Here is an 18417-nt window from a genome sequence, read left to right as displayed (position 1 = left end):
ATCCTTGGTTGAGAGCGGTCAACGCTGACATCATCTGGATCCCCCTGGAATTCATGCAAATCATCTTCATTAAAGCCGAGCACGCGCCCACGCTCACGCCTGTTAATGGCGTTCATTCAATGTTGCCTTATAGGCGTGTGCCACGTGTCACTACCATCGTCACAGCACGGCCAAAGCGACAGACGTTGATGTGACGTTTGGCGGTTTGAATTCAACGGCTGGATTTGCACTCCGACTTCCATGACTTGGATCGGACGGTTCCGGTCGACCGAGCTCAAGCTTTATAAAGCCACGGTGCCGGCTTCTTCCTCTTGCATTTTCTGCGAAGGCTGTCAGCGAGTTCTTGTGCAGTCGGTGCTCCGGTGACGCTCCACTCCTATTTTCGACGACATTTTCTTCTCCTGTAAGCTCTCCCATTCCTTCCCTTCTCCAATCGCTCGCAACCCTCTTCGTTCCTTGTAGTTTTCCTAGTGTTCGTTTTGCGTTTCATGCTTATTGCTCCGTTAAACTTCCGTCGAACCTCTTGTTTTTCATTTTTCGATGATGGCGAGCTCTTCCCAGCCGTCGGACCCCTCGCATGGGCTTTAGTATTCTACTATGGAGACTAGGTTCGATACGGGCGATGCTGAAAGCCTTAACCGCCTGCAAGTTCTGATTAAGGAAGTCAAGCACTATGATAGTAACGTTCAGGACGTAATGACGATTGAGAATTTATAGAAAAAAATCTCAAAAAGTGAAGTGAAAAATTTGACTAACTTTAATTTTTCTAATCAAATCGGAACATTTGTTCTAATTCCGCTTCATCCAATGTTGTATCTAATCAAATCCTTCATAACTTAGCAATTATGACACTTATTCTCTAATTTGTGAAAATGTCTGTAATTAATTTTCTCCTCTACTAATCAAAATGCAAGGGATAGAATTATTTTTGGATAATACTCATGAAAAATTGAGGGTAAAATGGGATGTCGCGCATTCTACTGTGGTTGAGACGGTATTTGCCCGGTTCCGCGGCGGCCGGATGGGCCACCGAGACCCTTGCAGCAGCAGAAGCTTCATCCGCTGTTCCACCTCCTTCCTGCTGCTGTTCATTGTAAGCCGGTGCCTCGTGCTTGTGCCCTTCGTCGCATGCATCGCTGACGGCAAGGAAGGTGGCACTCCGCGTCGCGGCGATCATTGTCGCCAGAAGATATGCTCGGGCGGCGATCGATTGACGACGAGGAACCGAGGAAGAGAAGCCGTTGTATTTATAAAGAATATTATTGCACAACAGAATGTAGTTACACACGGCATTCGATAACGAGTTCACGTCAAAAGGAATGGGTATGGACATGTGGCGTCCATGAAAAAGTAAATTCAAGTTAGATAAAGGGCAGCCGATATGTTTGGTAGCACCAAAAGGAACAATATGTTTGGCTCCAATATATGCAAGTGCAACATAAGATTTATCAAGCATATGGCAATCAAGATCTGTTTTATTCTTACATGACCCGGGCTGATCAGTAGTAAGGAACTCAAACACAACTTGTATAGTTGATGAATCAAAGTGGTAAACTCAGAGATCTGCAAAGAGATGATATGTTTTGGAATCAATAACAATGAACCTTAGAGCTGCAATTGCCGCAGCGACAGCTAAGCCGCTAAACACAATGACATTTAGCCAATGCCAAGCCTTTTGAGGTATGGAGAGTTTGCTCTTCTTGATCTTCAGGTACATGTGGTTTGCAAGAACGAACGTGAGTGGGTATGTGCTCAGAGCACCAGTGAGGCTCATGAAGTCTCCGATAAAAGGAAGCAGAGCAGCCACGAAAGTGCTTACAGTGAGGTAGCCCCCTCTCACTAGGACTCGAAAAGAAAGGTTGTAGAAGGAGAAGGCATTCCCCTTCCCTCTTCCATACTTTGTGTCCAAGAACTCGTACATCGGACTTGCAAATATCTGACAAAAAAACTCTCAGTTAGCAGCTGCCAAGTAGAAATGGAAGGATCTAACCATAAATTCAGTTAAGAAAATGTCATGAATTTTTTGAGTCTGCAAATTGATGATGGCTGAGGTAAACAGAACAAAGGACTAATCAGTTTATCTATAATATCATTATCAAGATGCCATTAACAGACATCTAGATTGCTCGTTAACGTTTAGAGACCTCCTTGACAATCATCAACAGCAAAACTATCAAATGCAAGTGAACTAAAAAATAAAAGAACATAATTAAGTTTGAGTGAAGTACATGCAAGGCAATAACTGTCTGAAGAAAGGCTGCAATGTTTGCAATTGCCTTCAACCAACTTGGGCCGTTGACACTATTTAGTAGATATGTCGATGTAGACGATCCATAAGCCCAGTAGCCCATGAAAACAACAGCATATAGTGGCAAGCCACCGAGTACAAACTGAAACCAAAGAGCTTTCTCCATATTTCTGATGACAGGAGGTCTTATTGTTGCCTGACATAAAAATGTCAGAATCAGTGAGAAAAGTAATTCCAAAGCATACATGCACAATAGAGCAAGCATGAGAGAATTCTACCTCTGAAAATAAGGCTAATATTTTTATGAAAAATAACCCCAACAAATTGTGTAAGGGAACTTCTAGAACAACAAAAGAATCAAGGTTAAGTAGTGTTATTGTTATTGAATTCACAGGAAAAGCCGCGAACACCTACAAATCTAGGCCATTGCCATCCTCACAGGACAACAGCGGGTAACAATCACACATGTATGAACATGGCAACTTGCATCCAATTCTGGAGGACGGTATATCAAATAAACATTTTCATGCCTAGCATAGGAAATATCCATCAAAGAATTGCCAGAACAAACAACAACAGGTCATGAGTGCTGATTATATGGAGTTGGCTACATAAATTTTATTCCATCATTGAGTTAGCCCTACTGTTATATTTGTTGCACAACATTCCGTTTTGATTGTTTCATCTCATCAAATCAGAAGAAAGAACTGTAGAACCACATATGTGAATTAAAAGTAAGAAATACGTGGAACACATGAAGCAAGGCCAAAACACCAATGAAACTTGCATCATATCATCATTAAGTTGTTAGGTTGTTTTAGCCCCAATTATTTGAGACAATATATATAACAGTATAACACCCTTCATTCATGTATTCATTAACTGTTGCCAACTAGCCATCCTTAGCCCTTTTGTTTTCTTCAAGAATCTATCCCAAACATACGCTAACTCAAGTATGATTTTCCAATTCAGCAAATAGACAATTATTAAAAGAAATAATCTGCTTAGTTCTAAACAAAATGGTGGGCAAGGGTATTATGTTTCAGCAATTTTCAGCTCCAACCACCCAGACTTTCGTGATGAGAAATACATGAAACTTTGACTCCAAATATGTATACTGTTTACCTGTTCTTAATGCATGAGATGTACAGCTCGAATCACTCACCTGAATCTCTGGAAGCATGCCTGTGTTGTAAGCAAAAACAAGACTGGCAGCACCACCAATAAAACTGAAAATTTTGTTGGTATGTGATCCTGGAATGCTGTAATCTCGAGCAGGAGAATTAATTCCTGTTACGAGAAAATATATGAATAATCAATAAACTATACCTTTAGACGGTTTATTTTGACACAAATTGCTGGTGCAGAATAGAAGCAGAAATTATATGGATTATAGCTCTCCTCTAAACTTTATGAAACTATGCCTAAGTGGAAAAAGGAGAAAAAGTGAAAAAAATATATCACTACGTAGGTGCTTTCTGGATCTGATTCTTTTATCAAAGACAAAGGATGACATAAATATATATCAAGCGCAGCAAACTTCAATCATTAGGAATCAAATAACTACTTATATTCATTGCATATGATAATAATTAAGAACCCCCAAGAATGCATGAAGTCATCATTTTTTTGTTTTCATTGAACTTTGTTGGAATCAGTATTTCATTCTAGGAAAAAAAAATAATTATATGGTTAAAAGATGAATGACAATTCCTCTTTTAAAAAATAATTATTTTCATACAATAATAAATGAATTTTGGCAGCAAACTTCCATGAATGTTAGCAGTCATTATTATTATTATTTTTTTTGTTTAGTTACACTTTCATGGAATCAGTATTTCATGCTAGAAAATATTTTCCGTGTAAAAAGGTAATCTGCATGCATTTTCACAATCCAGAGATAATGAATTCTTGGTGATCAACATTATGCTTTCTGCAAAAAGAAGCATAAAAAGGAGACTAAAAAATTTTAGGAGTTTGCAAAAAAAGCTTCTAAATCTTTTGATCCTCAGCAAACTATCATCTACTGCTGATATGTGTCCTAAATTACTATTCGTAGTCTTTGAGCATGTTCATTCTATCTTAATCCATTTTTCTCCTTGTATCCTCCATCTGGGCTAAAATCTAATGGTCTCAGACAGTAGTTTTTAAAATTTAGTATTTTCTCCAAACACCGTTTTTTTATCTTTTCATATCTCTAATATACTGACTTTTGGATATGCAGTTTTCTAACTTTTACAACACAAACAATCTTTTCTTGTATCATGACAACAAAGTATCTCCAGAGCATGTTAAATGCAAATCTATTCCCCATTCGGGACATTCGGGACGGCAGTCACAAGGTCAAACCTCTCCCAATAGAGTCATTATATAGATGCAAATTGTCCCCTAGGGACGGTCTAGTGGCTAGCACATGAGGTGTTGCCACCATAAGGTCTGGGGTTCGAATCTCGGCAAAGCCAAGGTAAATGCCTCCTTTATGTGCTAGTCACTATTCCAAAGGCTAGTAGTCGCCCGTGATTTATCTTCTCCGTGTTGGCCCTGGGCCGGGTTGGCGGGGGCGCTATGGGCGAGCGTATTCGCCTTTTGCCACCATTATACGGATGCAAATTTCTGACCTTTGGCCAAAAGGCATTCAGATTTATCTCACTGACCGCTAAGGCCAAGCAATTATTGGTAACTCACTTACCATAAAGAATGGTTGACAGTATTAAAACCTCAAAAAACCCTATTAGCCTAAGGGGCACATGAGAGTAGTGACTCCAATAGCTCATTTCCATTATAACCCGTCAAACTCATTTTTCAACCCATGCCAATCCAACTATTTGAAATTAGCTACATGAATATCAGCCTTTGTTGAACACTATAAATGGATATAAATATTATTTAGTTAATGTGGAATAAGAGATTAAAAAAATTTACATCATGAGTAACTTGATAGATCACAGGCTATGATGTTTGCAATTGGGTCATAAACTATAGCTCCTAATTATCGACAGATATTCATGGTGCCTTTTGTAATAGTCTCTTCTGTTCACGCCCAAGTAATACAAATGTAATTCTTGAGAGTATTCTCTTTATTTCAATGTAGAAGGGGACCTAGAGAGATTTAAGATAATAGAGGCAGTTAATGGAAGCTTGAACAGGTCAAGGTAGATAGCAGTACCATCCCTAAGAGAAAGCACAAAAGCAACAATGATATAAATCAAGCTCAAGAATGTTGAAAAGCCCAGCCAAACTCCAAGAGCTGATAAATGTGGTATGCCAAAGGCAAAGAATGCACAAACCAACCCAGCGATGATTATACAGTAGGGTAGCTTCAAAACACCATCATCCCTGTAAAGCACGTAAGTAGCCTGCAGAATGAATAAAGGAGGTCAAAACAAGGAGGTATGCAAAAGACCAACACTCAAATAAAATAGGAAGTTGTGTTTCTAAAGAATCTAATATCTAAACCCTTAACATGAACCATAGAAAATACTGGAGAAACTATTGTACCATAATGAATTTAACACTGATCAACAAGATCGAGACAAACATATCTCACCTTTAAAGCTTGCCCAGCCATAATGATATATCCAGTGTTGATCATGAAAAGGTTAACATATTGCAACGCCCATGTAAGATAATAAGCTTTCCTACCTGCCATATGCCGCCCAAAAAAAGAGATAAACTAAACTTCAGGAAATTTACACCACCATCCAAGCAAAAAGTACAAGTTATATAACTTGCATACAGAAATAGATAGGACACTCCACAATTTCTACACCAAAAACTGAACCATGGAAGTAATTGTCGTAATTTTTAGAATCAAGACAAAAACAATGCAAAAGGTTATTGTGATTACCGTATATATAACCAGAAAGATCTCTGTATCTGATATGACGCTTTCCACCAACCTCATGGAGACGGGCAACAAGAATATTAGCATAGAGGGACATTGCAGCTGCTAAAAGTAAACCAGTTGCACCAGCTACCCAACCTAATGGAACCATTATTGATCCAGAATAACCTAAGACGTAAGCACTATTTATTCCCGTAGTGAGCACAAATGCAACTTGGTACCAAGGATCTGAAATACAGCATAGATGCAAAAGGAGGAGGTTAGTTGTAACAATAAAGAAAGAACAGCATAATGTTGGAATAAAATTACAATCAACCTTGCATTTACTGACTGCAACACACTGCACAAATGATACTCTTGCAACTTTGAACAGCATTATGAGAGCATAAAGTTAGAATAACAGAAAGGTGTCTACTTTCCTTGGTTTTTTTAGGTGTATTGAAATTCCATTTTCATGCTCTTGTTTCAGAACAGGATCTCACTAAGAAACGGGAACTCCAATACCATTATTTCTTCTGTTTCCAGTTATCGGATGTAATAATTTAAAGACAAAAGTTTCTCAAACTTTTTGAACTCTTTTGTGCATCATTCATTTCTGGAATCTATTAGATTTATTTTACTTACTTCAGATTTCATCCTTCAAGAATAAATAAAAAAAGTTTGTTTGTCCTTTCCACAAATATTGATCGGGGTTTCCTTCTCATGTCATGCTTCTCTTACTACTTCCATCTATTTGTCTGTTTGTCTGGATATTGATTGCTAAATCTTTAAAAGAACGCCTTGACAACAACAAGAGAGACACTAGGGATGAATCTCCAACATATTAACCGCATCACAGGTATTAAGTTGTCTAGTTAGCTAATTGTTTATTTTATTTATCAAAAGATCAATAATTCAAATTTCACCAAGGGCAAAGAAAAATTTGAAATCAAGTTCAGCTATGCAGAATGCTGATACATGACGCAACCATCTAATGTTTTTCTTTCTAATACATGATCTGAGCTATAAAGTTGTAGAGGAAGTTACTTATAAAGTCATATCCTCTTTTAGAATCGTTGATCCAGATTAATTAAATCTACGGCAGACTGCTAAGAAGTACTGCTAACGTTGAGATACGAGGGTGTTTGTTCTGGGTTTCTTTCTAGCCTGAAGTCTTGCCTTATTCTTTCCTGAGATATTGACAGTTAATGATGAAGAAGAATGAAGAGTGTAGGATGCAATTTAGGGTAAAAGGTGATCATTTAGGGTAAGGAATGACATGAAAGAAACAACACAAACAAGTGTAAAAGGTGATCATTTACCGGTGCTAATCTGATGCGCCGTCTCGTCCGACACATCGATCCTTGCCTGGTCGTCATGCCGGCCGTTGTCCTCCTCGCCGGCGCCAACCATAATGGCTTGTTTTTCCGCCTCCTCTCCGCTGCCTCCCAATAGCAGCGGCGTCCCTCTTCGTCCTTCGTCCACACAAAAATGGGAAGAGGCTGTGGCGGCAGAGATAAAGAAGGCGGGTGTGGGATCCACCGCCAATCACGAATCCTTTAATGACGGTCCCCCACCGCCCGAAAGCAAAGAAAGGAGCAAACCTTCCAAATCAAAGAGAATCAAAAAAACCCTAGAGGAAAGCGAAATGGAGGGAGCAAAAATAGGCAGGAACCAAAGTCACATGCATTGGCGGATAGTTTGGCGGTGTGAGACGATGAGGTCGAATTGGATACGCAGTCGTTAGAAAAAAGAACGGCGGAGCGGCGAGCTCGCTATCTCCACCGGCATCCCTGCGGTGGTGACGACGCAGACCACCGTTGCCCTTATATATAGTAAGCAGAGGAAATCGGAAGCGGCGGCCGACGTGGCGCACGGCTTTGGTAGAAAAGTAGGAAAGGATTAAGTAGGATTTTTTTTAAAAAAAAAATTGCCTCTAAGATTTAATTAATTTTAAAATGTCACTTAAAATATCTTCTTCTGTACGAGAACGAATACAAATTATCTCTTATGTGTCCATGATCAAATCTAACTATGATTTATTTATAAAAATTTTTCTTTTAAATGAAGGGTATAATTAAAGGATACTGAACTTCTAAATTGATCATCATGTACGCTTCCTGATTTATTCTAGTGATCAATGAAAAAATTATGTGGAACCGGATTAATCATCCGAGAAATAATCAATGAGATTAATTGACATCATCAATTTTTTTTTTTTTTTTTTTTTTTTTTTTTTGAAAGATCTTTCACATTATTTTTTAAAAGATAAAAATTTATCCAAGATGATGTGACGAATCGATTCAGTTGTCGAATCATACCACGTTTAGTCCACTCAAAATATGTTTTTCCTTTTTGGAGTGAATTTTTATTTACGAGCTTATTCGTGTGTCCCTATCATTTGCAACCGATGAATGTAAAGTTAGCCTGCTGATGGTAATCGAATTGATATTCCGTAGAGTTTATCAGATATGGTTTGATTTTTGACGAATACAAATATTATTTAAAATTGAATAAGTCTTTATAATTTATCTTTAAAATGACTATCAAGATGACAATTGACAGCTACAACTTCAGCTTTGCTGCTAAAGTTAGAAAAGGAATGTTGACTATACGTGCAATTCGCTTTGACGGGATCACCGATATAAAAAGAAACGCTAAAATTATTACGTTTTAAAAAAAAGTAAAAAAATTGACTACTTTATTTATCACTTTTGTGACAAAACTTAGTTTTCGCTTTTGTGTAAAATATTTATTTAAAAAATAAAAGAATATAAAATTGATACAAACATTTTTTAAAAAAATATTATATATTTTATGATTTTTTTAAAAAGGAATCAAACATTTTCTTTATTTTTATATTTTAAGTATGTGGGCCGGGCCGGGCCGGGCCATCAGTGACCCGATCCATTTCAAGAACGTGGACCGGGACTGGGTCATTGATGACGACCCAACCCATTTTTTAAATTTTATAGATATGTTGGCTGGGCCATGACGGGCCTCCTTGACGCACGATTGGGCCTCGTCGATGCGGGCTTCAATCGTCATTAAGGTGTTAGTATGAGTTAAGGTAAGTGGACGGATAATAATAACCATTAAGGCATCTAAGTATGATTAGCAGGTGCCATCCTTGACCTATAAGTTATTAAAACTAAACTCGAGATTAGCAATTCCTTTAGGGACCCATGCATCTCGCCAATGATCTCCGTGCAACGCTCGGGTTAAGTTTACGCGCGTCGATAAAGCTTGTATCTAATATTTTGTTATCCCCCGCGCCGATGGATTTGCACCGCCGCATGGCCCACATCCGCCTCCGCTCTAATCCTCGATCAAATGAAAATAAAAACCTCATTTTTTCCCCCTCGTGGAAATAGTGCAATCTGTTGTAATTAGCTAGGGTTTCGTAATCTGTACAATTCCAATCTGTTCCCTTGTTTTTGTTCTTCGATTTTTGTTTGCTTGATTGATCGACAGATGGCTGCGGCCGCCGTAGCGATCGAGTCCTTGGCTCCCCGCGGTCTTTACTATCCCAAATTCGGTAAGCAGACCGTACCCACGGAATTGCGCAATCGGTCGATCGTCCTCGCTTGCCTGTCGCGGGAGCTCGCAGCGGTGGCGGATGCCAATCGATTTGGCCGGAGGAGCCGCTTCCGGGGTCACGCTTTTTCTTCCCTCTCTCATGGAAGCATGGGCTGGGGCCGCTGGGCGTTGGGAGAGGGGTGGATGGGTTGGGCGTTATTCTGACGCGTCGGCGGAGAGGCGCGGTTTTCGCCGTCCGAGCTAGCAGTTCTGCTGAGCAGGGTAATGACTCGAACGCCAGCTCCAGCGATAGCACCGCAGAGAGCTCGCAGGGTAGTAGCCAAAATGTGAAGAAGGTCGCTTCCCATTCCTCCCCTTCGTCATCTCAGTCGTCTACATCTTCTTCTTCGTCGTCTTCATCTTCTTCGCCCGGCCGGGAGAACAAGTGGAAGAACCGCTCGTTGAAGGGCGGCAGATGGCAATGGAAGCCAATCATACCGGCTCAAGAGATCAGCGCCCTTCTCTTTCAGCTGGGCATCGTCATGTTCGCCATGCGGTTACTGCGGCCCGGGGTTCCTCTTCCTGGATCAGAGCCTAGGCCCCCTACTACGTATGTAAGCGTGCCCTTCAGTGACTTCATGAGCAAGATAAATAATGACCAGGTGCAGAAAGTCGAGGTGGATGGTGTGCACATATTGTTCCGTCTGCGACAGGATTCTACCAGTATGGAAGCCGATGTTGGAGGGGAGAATCGAGCACAGGATGCAGAAGCTCTTATCAGGAGCATGGCCCCGACAAAGAAAATAGTATACACCACCACTCGGCCAGCTGATATAAAGACTCCCTATGAGAAGATGCTGGAGAATCAAGTTGAGTTTGGCTCGCCAGATAAGCGCAATGGGGGTTTCCTAAACTCTGCGATGGTAAGCATTCGAGTTTCTGAATCTCCCTTGCTATATGAGGCATGTGAAAAATGTAAATTTACATTGTTAGGAATGAGTTCTTAGTTATATTATTAGGGTTGAATTCTTAGTTGATCTCTATGCATAAGAGTGTGTTCTATGTATACAACCTTATCATGAGCACGTCTGCACTACATATCAAAAGTATTTATCATCTCTTGAACTAAATTTGGAGCATTCACCTTTGCATGTCCTCACTAAATAAAAAAAAGGACAACCTAGTGCACGAAACTCCCGCTAATGCGGGTCCCGGGGAAGGGTCAACTTTATCCTACTTTGCAAGAAGTTGTTTCCGAGATTAGAACCACCTCTAGGTTACACGGCAGTAACTTTACCGTTGGCAACCCATGTGCCAAGGCTCTCCTTCATGTCCTCACTGAATATAGAAGCAAAATCAACTTTAGTTAGTTACTGAATTATTTCCTTTCAATATGTGTTTCAAGATAGAACACCACCATCAAAGTGCTTGTGTCTCTTTAGATTCTAAAGTTCCAATGACCATTTACATAGAAAGAAATGACTGAATCCATGTGCTCCAAACGTTGCCTTCACTTTTTGTAACTCAGAGGGAAGAGAATAGGATGGCCTGAAGTACTTTGAATTTATGAATAAAATCATTAGCGATATTGTCTACCCAATATCTGCAAATTATTCAAAAAAAAAAAAAAACAGTGACAGTGAGTTTAAGAATTTATTGGCGGTAAAGTTCCTGATAAAAGAACTGATTTTTCTGCAGATTTCTCTCTTCTACATTGCTTTGCTGGTGGGTGCTTTTAATAACTTTAAACTAAGCTTTTCCCAGGTATGTGCTCGTTCACTGTATTTTAATCAAACTGATCACCCTTGAACTTATCTGATGGCTGATGCTAATTTTCCTCTTCAGTCTACAGCTGGTCAGTTGAGAAACAGGAAGGCATCAAATTCAGGTAGTGCTAAAACAGCTGAACATACTGGCGCAGTCACTTTTGCTGATGTAGCTGGTGTTGATGAAGCAAAGGAGGAGCTAGAAGAAATTGTGGTAGGCCAAAAGTTGACAAAGTATTCTTTTTTGGTTGTTCATGGTTACAGTAGGACCTAATAATAAGATATTTTTCTGCCTGCTCATCGCTAGGAATTTCTTAGAAACCCAGACAGATATATACGCCTAGGAGCACGACCACCTCGAGGAGTCTTATTGGTGAGTGGCATATGAAGTTATTCTAATGAATTTTATTTTTTTTTAAATAATTTTCATCACTAAAATTCTACATTGAGGGACTTTTTACAGGTAGGTCTGCCTGGGACAGGCAAGACACTGTTGGCGAAAGCTGTGGCTGGAGAAGCTGAAGTACCCTTCATAAGTTGTTCAGCTAGTGAGTTTGTAGAATTATATGTTGGTATGGGAGCTTCTCGAGTGAGAGATCTTTTTGCTAGGGCAAAGAAAGAAGCACCATCAATAATTTTTATTGATGAGGTAATAAAAAAATATTTGTTGCACTTTCAATCAGCATCTAGTGTTTACAAACTATGTAGAGCAATAAATGCTAATATTATTTATTGCTAATGCAGATAGATGCTGTTGCAAAAAGCCGTGACGGTCGATATCGCATAGTCAGCAATGATGAACGAGAGCAAACTCTCAATCAGCTACTCACTGTAGGGCAATTAGAGCTAGCTGTTCTTGCTAATCATTTACCACTATAAACTTTTTTCTTATATTTTTTGTTCTTCCACTTTGTTTTCTAGGAAATGGATGGGTTTGATAGCAACTCTGCTGTTATTGTCCTTGGCGCAACAAATAGGGCAGATGTGCTGGATCCTGCACTTCGCCGACCTGGCAGATTTGATCGGGTAGTTATGGTCCGTATGCCTGCCTTTAAATGTGATATAACCAATTTAGTTTTGTACAATTGTATTGCAATTGAAATATGGATATCATTTTTCTGTTTTCATTGTAGGTAGAAACTCCTGATAGGCTTGGAAGGGAGTCCATTTTAAAGGTTCATATCAGCAAAAAGGAACTTCCATTAGGCGATGATGTAGATCTTAGTGAAATTGCATCCATGACAACTGGTTTCACTGGGTATTGTAATTTGAGTTCATTTATCTGGAATGACTTTATCTACTTCACTGTTAACGTTTGGGCACTGAACACTGTGCAGAGCAGACCTAGCAAATTTGGTGAATGAAGCTGCTCTATTAGCTGGAAGACTAAGTAAAATTGTTGTTGAAAAGATTGATTTTATCCTTGCAGTTGAACGTTCAATAGCTGTATGTTCTATTCTATTTTCTATTTCAACCTAATCAAACTTGTCTTATGCTCTGCCTCTTTATTCTAGTCAGCTTATCCCTGTGACAAATATCTTACTCTTGTTCTGGTGGACACTGGATGATGCATTTTATCTTCTGCATGTTTCACAGAATATTTCCTCGCAAAGTCTTCTGCTTTTATTATTCTAGAATTTGATTTTCTATATGTTTCTTAATCTTTATGCTGTATAAAAATTCTTTTATTATTTTCTTGTCCTTTAGGTAACCTATTAACTTATTAGCAGATTACTCCTGACCAGAATTGTCTTGTCAAATGACAACCCATATGTCATTCTCTCATGTAAGAATCTGCCTTAAAGTGGGAGCTCTTAATAAATTTTCTTTGAAAGAAATATCAGCATGATGCTTTCTGTGCTTAATTACATAATTATGTTTGTCTTTGACATGTTGGTCTTTGACATTCTACCTCTCCATTACAATCCACCACTTCTATTTTTAAAATTTCAAAGGATTTCTTTGGAATGTGCAAACAGAACCAACTGTATGTCAGCTGGTTTGTTGTCAATATCCAGAGAATGGAATCACATGGTTATTTTTTTCATCCATTTGTATGGCTTCTTGCACACAGGAGTATGATTATGTTATCTCTATTCACAATCTGCTGGACTTGAAACATCAACTAGAAATCCTTAACATAAAATGACTTGTTACTCTATGGTGCATGTTTGGATGTTAAGATTTTGTCAACTTTTGAGCATCTTCTATACATGCTGCTTAACGGTCATACTTTTTTTTCTGGCCTCAGGGCATAGAGAAGAAACATGCCAAGCTGCAAGGAGGAGAGAAAGCAGTTGTTGCCCGGCATGAAGCTGGCCATGCAGTTGTGGGAACTGCCGTTGCAAAACTTCTTCCTGGGCAACCATGTGTGGAGGTTTGGGTTTTTGATGTTCTATCATTGCATTCTGGTGACTCTAATGTGAACTCTAATTACTCCACTTTCCTTCTTTTAGAAACTGAGCATATTGCCTAGGTCAGGGGGTGCATTGGGGTTCACATATATCCCTCCTACAACTGAGGACAGATATTTGCTTTTCATTGATGAATTGCGAGGCCGCTTGGTCACTCTTCTTGGTGGGCGTGCTGCAGAAGAAGTTGTCTACTCAGGTCGTGTGTCGACTGGAGCCCTGGATGACATTAGACGTGCTACAGATATGGCTTACAAGGCTATAGCTGAATATGGACTTAATCAGAACATTGGTCCAGTATCATTGGCAACATTATCTAATGGTGGCCTAGATGATTCTGGAGTGGGTTCTTGGGGAAGAGATCAGGTTATTTATTTATTTCTCTCTCTCTCTTGCTCTTTTAAATATTCATTTGGGATGTAAATTGGCTAGAATTAACTGGGATTCAATTTTAGGGCCATCTTGTTGACCTTGCGCAACGAGAGGTAAAATCATTCCTGCAGTCAGCTCTTGAAGTTGCTCTTTCTGTGGTACGAGCCAATCCTACTGTGGTTGAGGGTCTTGGTGCTTACCTGGAAGGTTTCTCATGCTTACCTTGATACTTTTTTTACTTTTGGAATCTGCTGTTAAGTTTACTAGCTCCAATTATCTGGGTTTGAGGTGATTTTGCTTTCTTTTTCATGGAACATAGACAATGTTCTAATCTGGCATTCATAACTTATTCAGTTATCCCCTTGAACAAGCATATAAATTGACCTTCACTATGGGCTTCTGATTTTCTTGATATTTTCCTTGAGTTAAATTAGAAGATAACATCTACCTTGAGCAGATTTTTTTTTTGTTTAAATTTGGCAGGAATTATAGTTTATCTTAAATTTGTTATACAAGCTAGTAAAGCATTATGAACATATGTAATCTCTTACTATCTACAAGGAGTTGTGGAGCCTATGATTTTCTATACCAGTGGGGATTTGAAGATTCTACAATTGAATTTGATCTATAAACCTAAGAAACAGTGAGAATTCTTAATTTCTCTCAATTTGATAAATTGATGTCTCTTCATCATTATTTAGATTTCCTCTGGCAAGTTCTTACTTTTGTTTCTTAATTTTTTTTTTGTCATCTATGCAACATCAGAGCCGACCCCATCTAGTGGGATAAAACTTGGTTATTGTTGTATCTATGCAAAATCAGAATGTCAAAGCAAACAAGCAATTTGACAGATACTTGAATTATTAGTTCTCATGAATGATTGAAGTAAGAAACGGGTTCAAACTTCAAGTTATAAACAAAATGATCTAGTTGGAAGCACAAATATCTTGTGCTGATTTAGTTGATAGAAACAATTATGTATAAATTCCCTCCTTTTTTCTGTAAACCAAGAGGGTTAACAATCATCCCCAGTATCCAATATTCCCCTTTTACTTTTTCTATAAACCATTATAAGGATTTGTCAATTATTCCTTTTAACATAAAAAATGTATGTGTTTTCCCCTTCTTGATGGTATTCATAACATCACATGACCTTTCATGATAACACACATTTCTGACCTTTCAGTTTTATTTGCTAACCTTGATGGATGTTAGTAAGGTGTAGCCTGAAATTGTCACATGTAAAACAAATCTTATCATCTAATTTTCTGTTTGTTTCTGGCTTTACTGAACAGAAAAGGAGAAGGTGGAAGGAGAAGAGCTGCAAGCATGGTTGAAATTAGTTGTTGCCCCTACAGAACTGACTATGTTCATACAAGGAAAGTCTGGAAATCTTCTCCAGCTGGAGTCAGGCTCCTGACACTATTGAAAATTTTCTCAAGATCTAAAGAATCAAAATTTCCAATTCTGTTCCAGTCAAAGTGGCACCCACTCGTCGACAAAGAGAGTTGATTTATTTACCATACAGCCGGCAACATTTTCATCTATACCTCTTTATCCTTGCTTAGTTGCTCATAAACAGTTTGAGATATCCAAATAATTTCCCCAGTTAGATAGTCTTTACTATCCATACCTTAATCGCTTCAATCCTTATTATTGAATTATGCCTAAATCTTTGTCAAGTTATAAGATTAAGATTAGGTCATGTGTACATTATATCCTCGGAAATAGGTTTACTGGATATTTCTAACTGCAGTTGACTTTGTTCTTACTTCTTCTCATTGGTAATCATCATAGACATTTTATTTATGATCTGTATGCAATTGTGAAATTCATGGTTTAGGCAGTTTGCAAGTGTGCAGCCCATGGTACAGGAGATGACAGTAGTCTTTTAACTGGGATGAAATTCTTGTGCTAGATTCTCGAAAGATGCAGAAATTTGTTGCATCAGAGAACGTTTTACATATTTTTTTTAAAAAAAAGGAAAATCTTGGCGATTTTTGGCTGATCATTGATTGGTCGATAGATGTTGCTAAAAGGTTGTTGATTACTTTGGAGTTAAACAGTTTGATTGCTTTTCTTTTTTTCCCTGTTGGAAGGCGTTCTCCATGTGTCCTTGAAGTCGACGTCTTAACTGTATTAGTGTCTAAAAATTGTATCTGTTGGTTCGATTGATAGAATTATTAGTTGCATGCTCTCCAAAGATGCACACTTTTTTCTTCCTCTGTTGCATCTTGATACTGAGTCAGATTTCAGTAGGTAGGCTACCTACCTAGTAAAGGTGTTGGATATTTACTGATTGCCATTTGCATATGCACTTGTTCTGTTAGCTATCATATCAGATGCATTCATTCTTTTAATTATATGAAACCATAGCATGGATTCACCTCGAGACAGAATGAGAATGAACCACTTGTATTTCCTGATCAACTGTTTAGAAAATAATTTGGTCCATAAATTCTTATGCTGGTGGGATGGTCTCTTCACTCTTGCCAATGGTCTCAATCATCTTTATGATCTACGCCAACTTTCATTTTGCAAAAGGAGAAAAAAAAAACAAGAAAAAAGAAAAAGATAAATGCTACTTTAGTTTTGATTGGGAAGGAAGGAAGCATAGTCCACCTGACTTTGAAACCTGCCTGCCATAGTGTGGAACTCAAGTACACGCCACCTCCGTTTCCAATTGCTCTTGTCTTCGCTCTTCGAGCTAAAGTCTAACACCACACATTGAATATGGCAGACTGGAACACGAACATGCCACTGTCCCTCTGGATTCCTTTGCCGATCGGTCGTGTGCGTTCAAATGTTTCAGGATTACGACAGAGCATATCGATATGGAACACTAGTATTTTTTTTATGCTTCTGATTACAAACGTTAGGAGATCAAATAAAAAAAAAACAATAGTTATAATGAATTAATCACTTCCTTGTTAATATATTTGCTATTCTGTGTTTTTCCGGGTTTAGATTAAAAAAAAAAGATTGGGCTGATCCGCGAATCTTGGTAGAGATTGGCATTTGACTGTGGTACGAGATGTGATTGTGATGTGGAATGGAGAATACATGACACCAAATCTAAGCTAGATTCTTTCTTCTTTCCATGACCCGTTTTGCCCTTATTTTGTCGTTTGGATGGATTCTCATTTTTTTTTTCTTCTCTTCTTTAAGAAAAATGATTCGCATGTAATTTATTAGGATTTTTTTCCTTTAAAAAATGTTAATTTTCAATAATCTTCTACGAATTAAGATCCTGCTGATCAAATACATTTTTTTAATAGAAATATCAAAAATTCATAAGATATTGACCATAAGTCAATTGAAATCTTATCATAACTTATGGACTATTGATTAAAATTTGATGAGAAGTTAGTAGGGATCACATTCATTGATTAAGTAATGAAGTAATTATTCCTACTAAGTAAGCTTTAAATCTATGATCTTAACAAAAATAAAATAAAATAAAATCTATTTGTTATAGATAACAATAAATAGTTTTTTATATTCATTTGTAAGTGGTATATTAATCTATGTTATAAATGATGTTAATTTATATGACCATTGAGCTAGTTTTTATACATTAAATTGGGAGCTTCCTTAATTTGTTTTCTATTCTAGAGCAATTTATAGTAAAATCAGTCAAACATTAGAATTAAATTAGCAATAATTGAACACCCAAAAGTTCAAAAAGTAAAGGACTTTTTTTTGTCCAAAGAACATAAATTAATTAATTAAATCAAGAAGCCAATTTTTGAGGAATTAATTAATGGACCATTTCCCATCCTCATCATTCTCCTTTCACCTCGAACCATTTTAATCTGTCGGGGGATCATCATTCAAGTTGAGGTTTCGAAGATGAATAGAATAAATATAACATTACAAATGCAAATGAAATTTCTTTAAAATATTTACTAACTATTCTTTATAATTAATGATGAATCTACCACTAAATGACAAAATGGTCAATGAAATCATGAAAAAAGATGAGGAAAAAAAAACATACTAAGTGGAGATATGGCATATACTAAGCGTTCTGATCCTTGCTAAATGTAGTGGAGGCACTTAATTAGGGACAAATTAAAGGTGAGTGTGGACTGCAAAGACATGGCATATGGAGAACAAAATATATGGAGTTGGGTGGGCAGGCCTGCATCTTTGTCTCCCATTACCACTCGATCACCAACTAGGGCGTCCATGCATGCTACACTCCACACTCACTGACTTGACGACTTCTCGACTCTCATCCACTACTTGAAATACATACATATCCAATGTCTTCAG

The 18417-nt window shown here is 38.1% G+C and overlaps 2 protein-coding genes across 2 annotated transcripts; one reads left to right on the top strand and one right to left on the bottom strand.

The window, feature by feature from the left end:
- Positions 1-1424: 1424 nt before the first annotated feature.
- LOC122047304 (probable proline transporter 2) lies at positions 1425-7937 on the bottom strand. Its single transcript, XM_042608489.1, has 7 exons — positions 7394-7937; positions 6096-6320; positions 5796-5890; positions 5415-5604; positions 3414-3538; positions 2229-2444; positions 1425-1936 (listed from the first exon to the last, which is right to left on the bottom strand). Exons 1-7 carry the CDS (start codon positions 7482-7484, stop codon positions 1556-1558), a joined length of 1323 nt encoding a protein of 440 aa, XP_042464423.1. The 5' UTR covers positions 7485-7937; the 3' UTR covers positions 1425-1555.
- A 685-nt stretch (positions 7938-8622) lies between these two features.
- On the top strand, positions 8623-15894 carry LOC122046466 (ATP-dependent zinc metalloprotease FTSH 7, chloroplastic-like). Its single transcript, XM_042607562.1, has 15 exons — positions 8623-8661; positions 9546-9683; positions 9758-10513; positions 11289-11354; positions 11436-11570; positions 11664-11729; positions 11820-12005; positions 12101-12187; positions 12278-12391; positions 12490-12614; positions 12694-12802; positions 13608-13733; positions 13813-14133; positions 14223-14346; positions 15435-15894. The coding sequence occupies exons 1-15, from the start codon at positions 8623-8625 to the stop codon at positions 15557-15559; spliced, it is 2517 nt and encodes an 838-aa protein (XP_042463496.1). The 3' UTR covers positions 15560-15894.
- The last annotated feature ends 2523 nt before the right edge of the window (positions 15895-18417 follow it).

This window comes from Zingiber officinale, chromosome 1B, assembly GCF_018446385.1.
Source record: "Zingiber officinale cultivar Zhangliang chromosome 1B, Zo_v1.1, whole genome shotgun sequence".
NCBI lineage: Eukaryota > Viridiplantae > Streptophyta > Magnoliopsida > Zingiberales > Zingiberaceae > Zingiber > Zingiber officinale.
The sequence above is the reverse complement of the archived record's forward strand: the minus strand, read 5'-3'. Positions and strand labels throughout refer to the sequence as shown.

Excerpts from the sequence above, each read along its gene's own strand:
- LOC122047304 (XM_042608489.1), bottom strand. The coding sequence starts at position 7,484 with ATGGTTGGCGCCGGCGAGGAGGACAACGGCCGGCATGACGACCAGGCA. Across the intron at positions 6,321-7,393 it reads GGCGCATCAGATTAGCACCG|ATCCTTGGTACCAAGTTGCA; the intron begins GTAAATGATCAC and ends GCTGTATTTCAG. Across the intron at positions 2,445-3,413 it reads GCATGCTTCCAGAGATTCAG|GCAACAATAAGACCTCCTGT; the intron begins GTGAGTGATTCG and ends TTTTTATGTCAG.
- LOC122046466 (XM_042607562.1), top strand. The coding sequence starts at position 8,623 with ATGACAATTGACAGCTACAACTTCAGCTTTGCTGCTAAA. Across the intron at positions 12,006-12,100 it reads CAATAATTTTTATTGATGAG|ATAGATGCTGTTGCAAAAAG; the intron begins GTAATAAAAAAA and ends TTGCTAATGCAG. Across the intron at positions 14,347-15,434 it reads TCTTGGTGCTTACCTGGAAG|AAAAGGAGAAGGTGGAAGGA; the intron begins GTTTCTCATGCT and ends TTTACTGAACAG.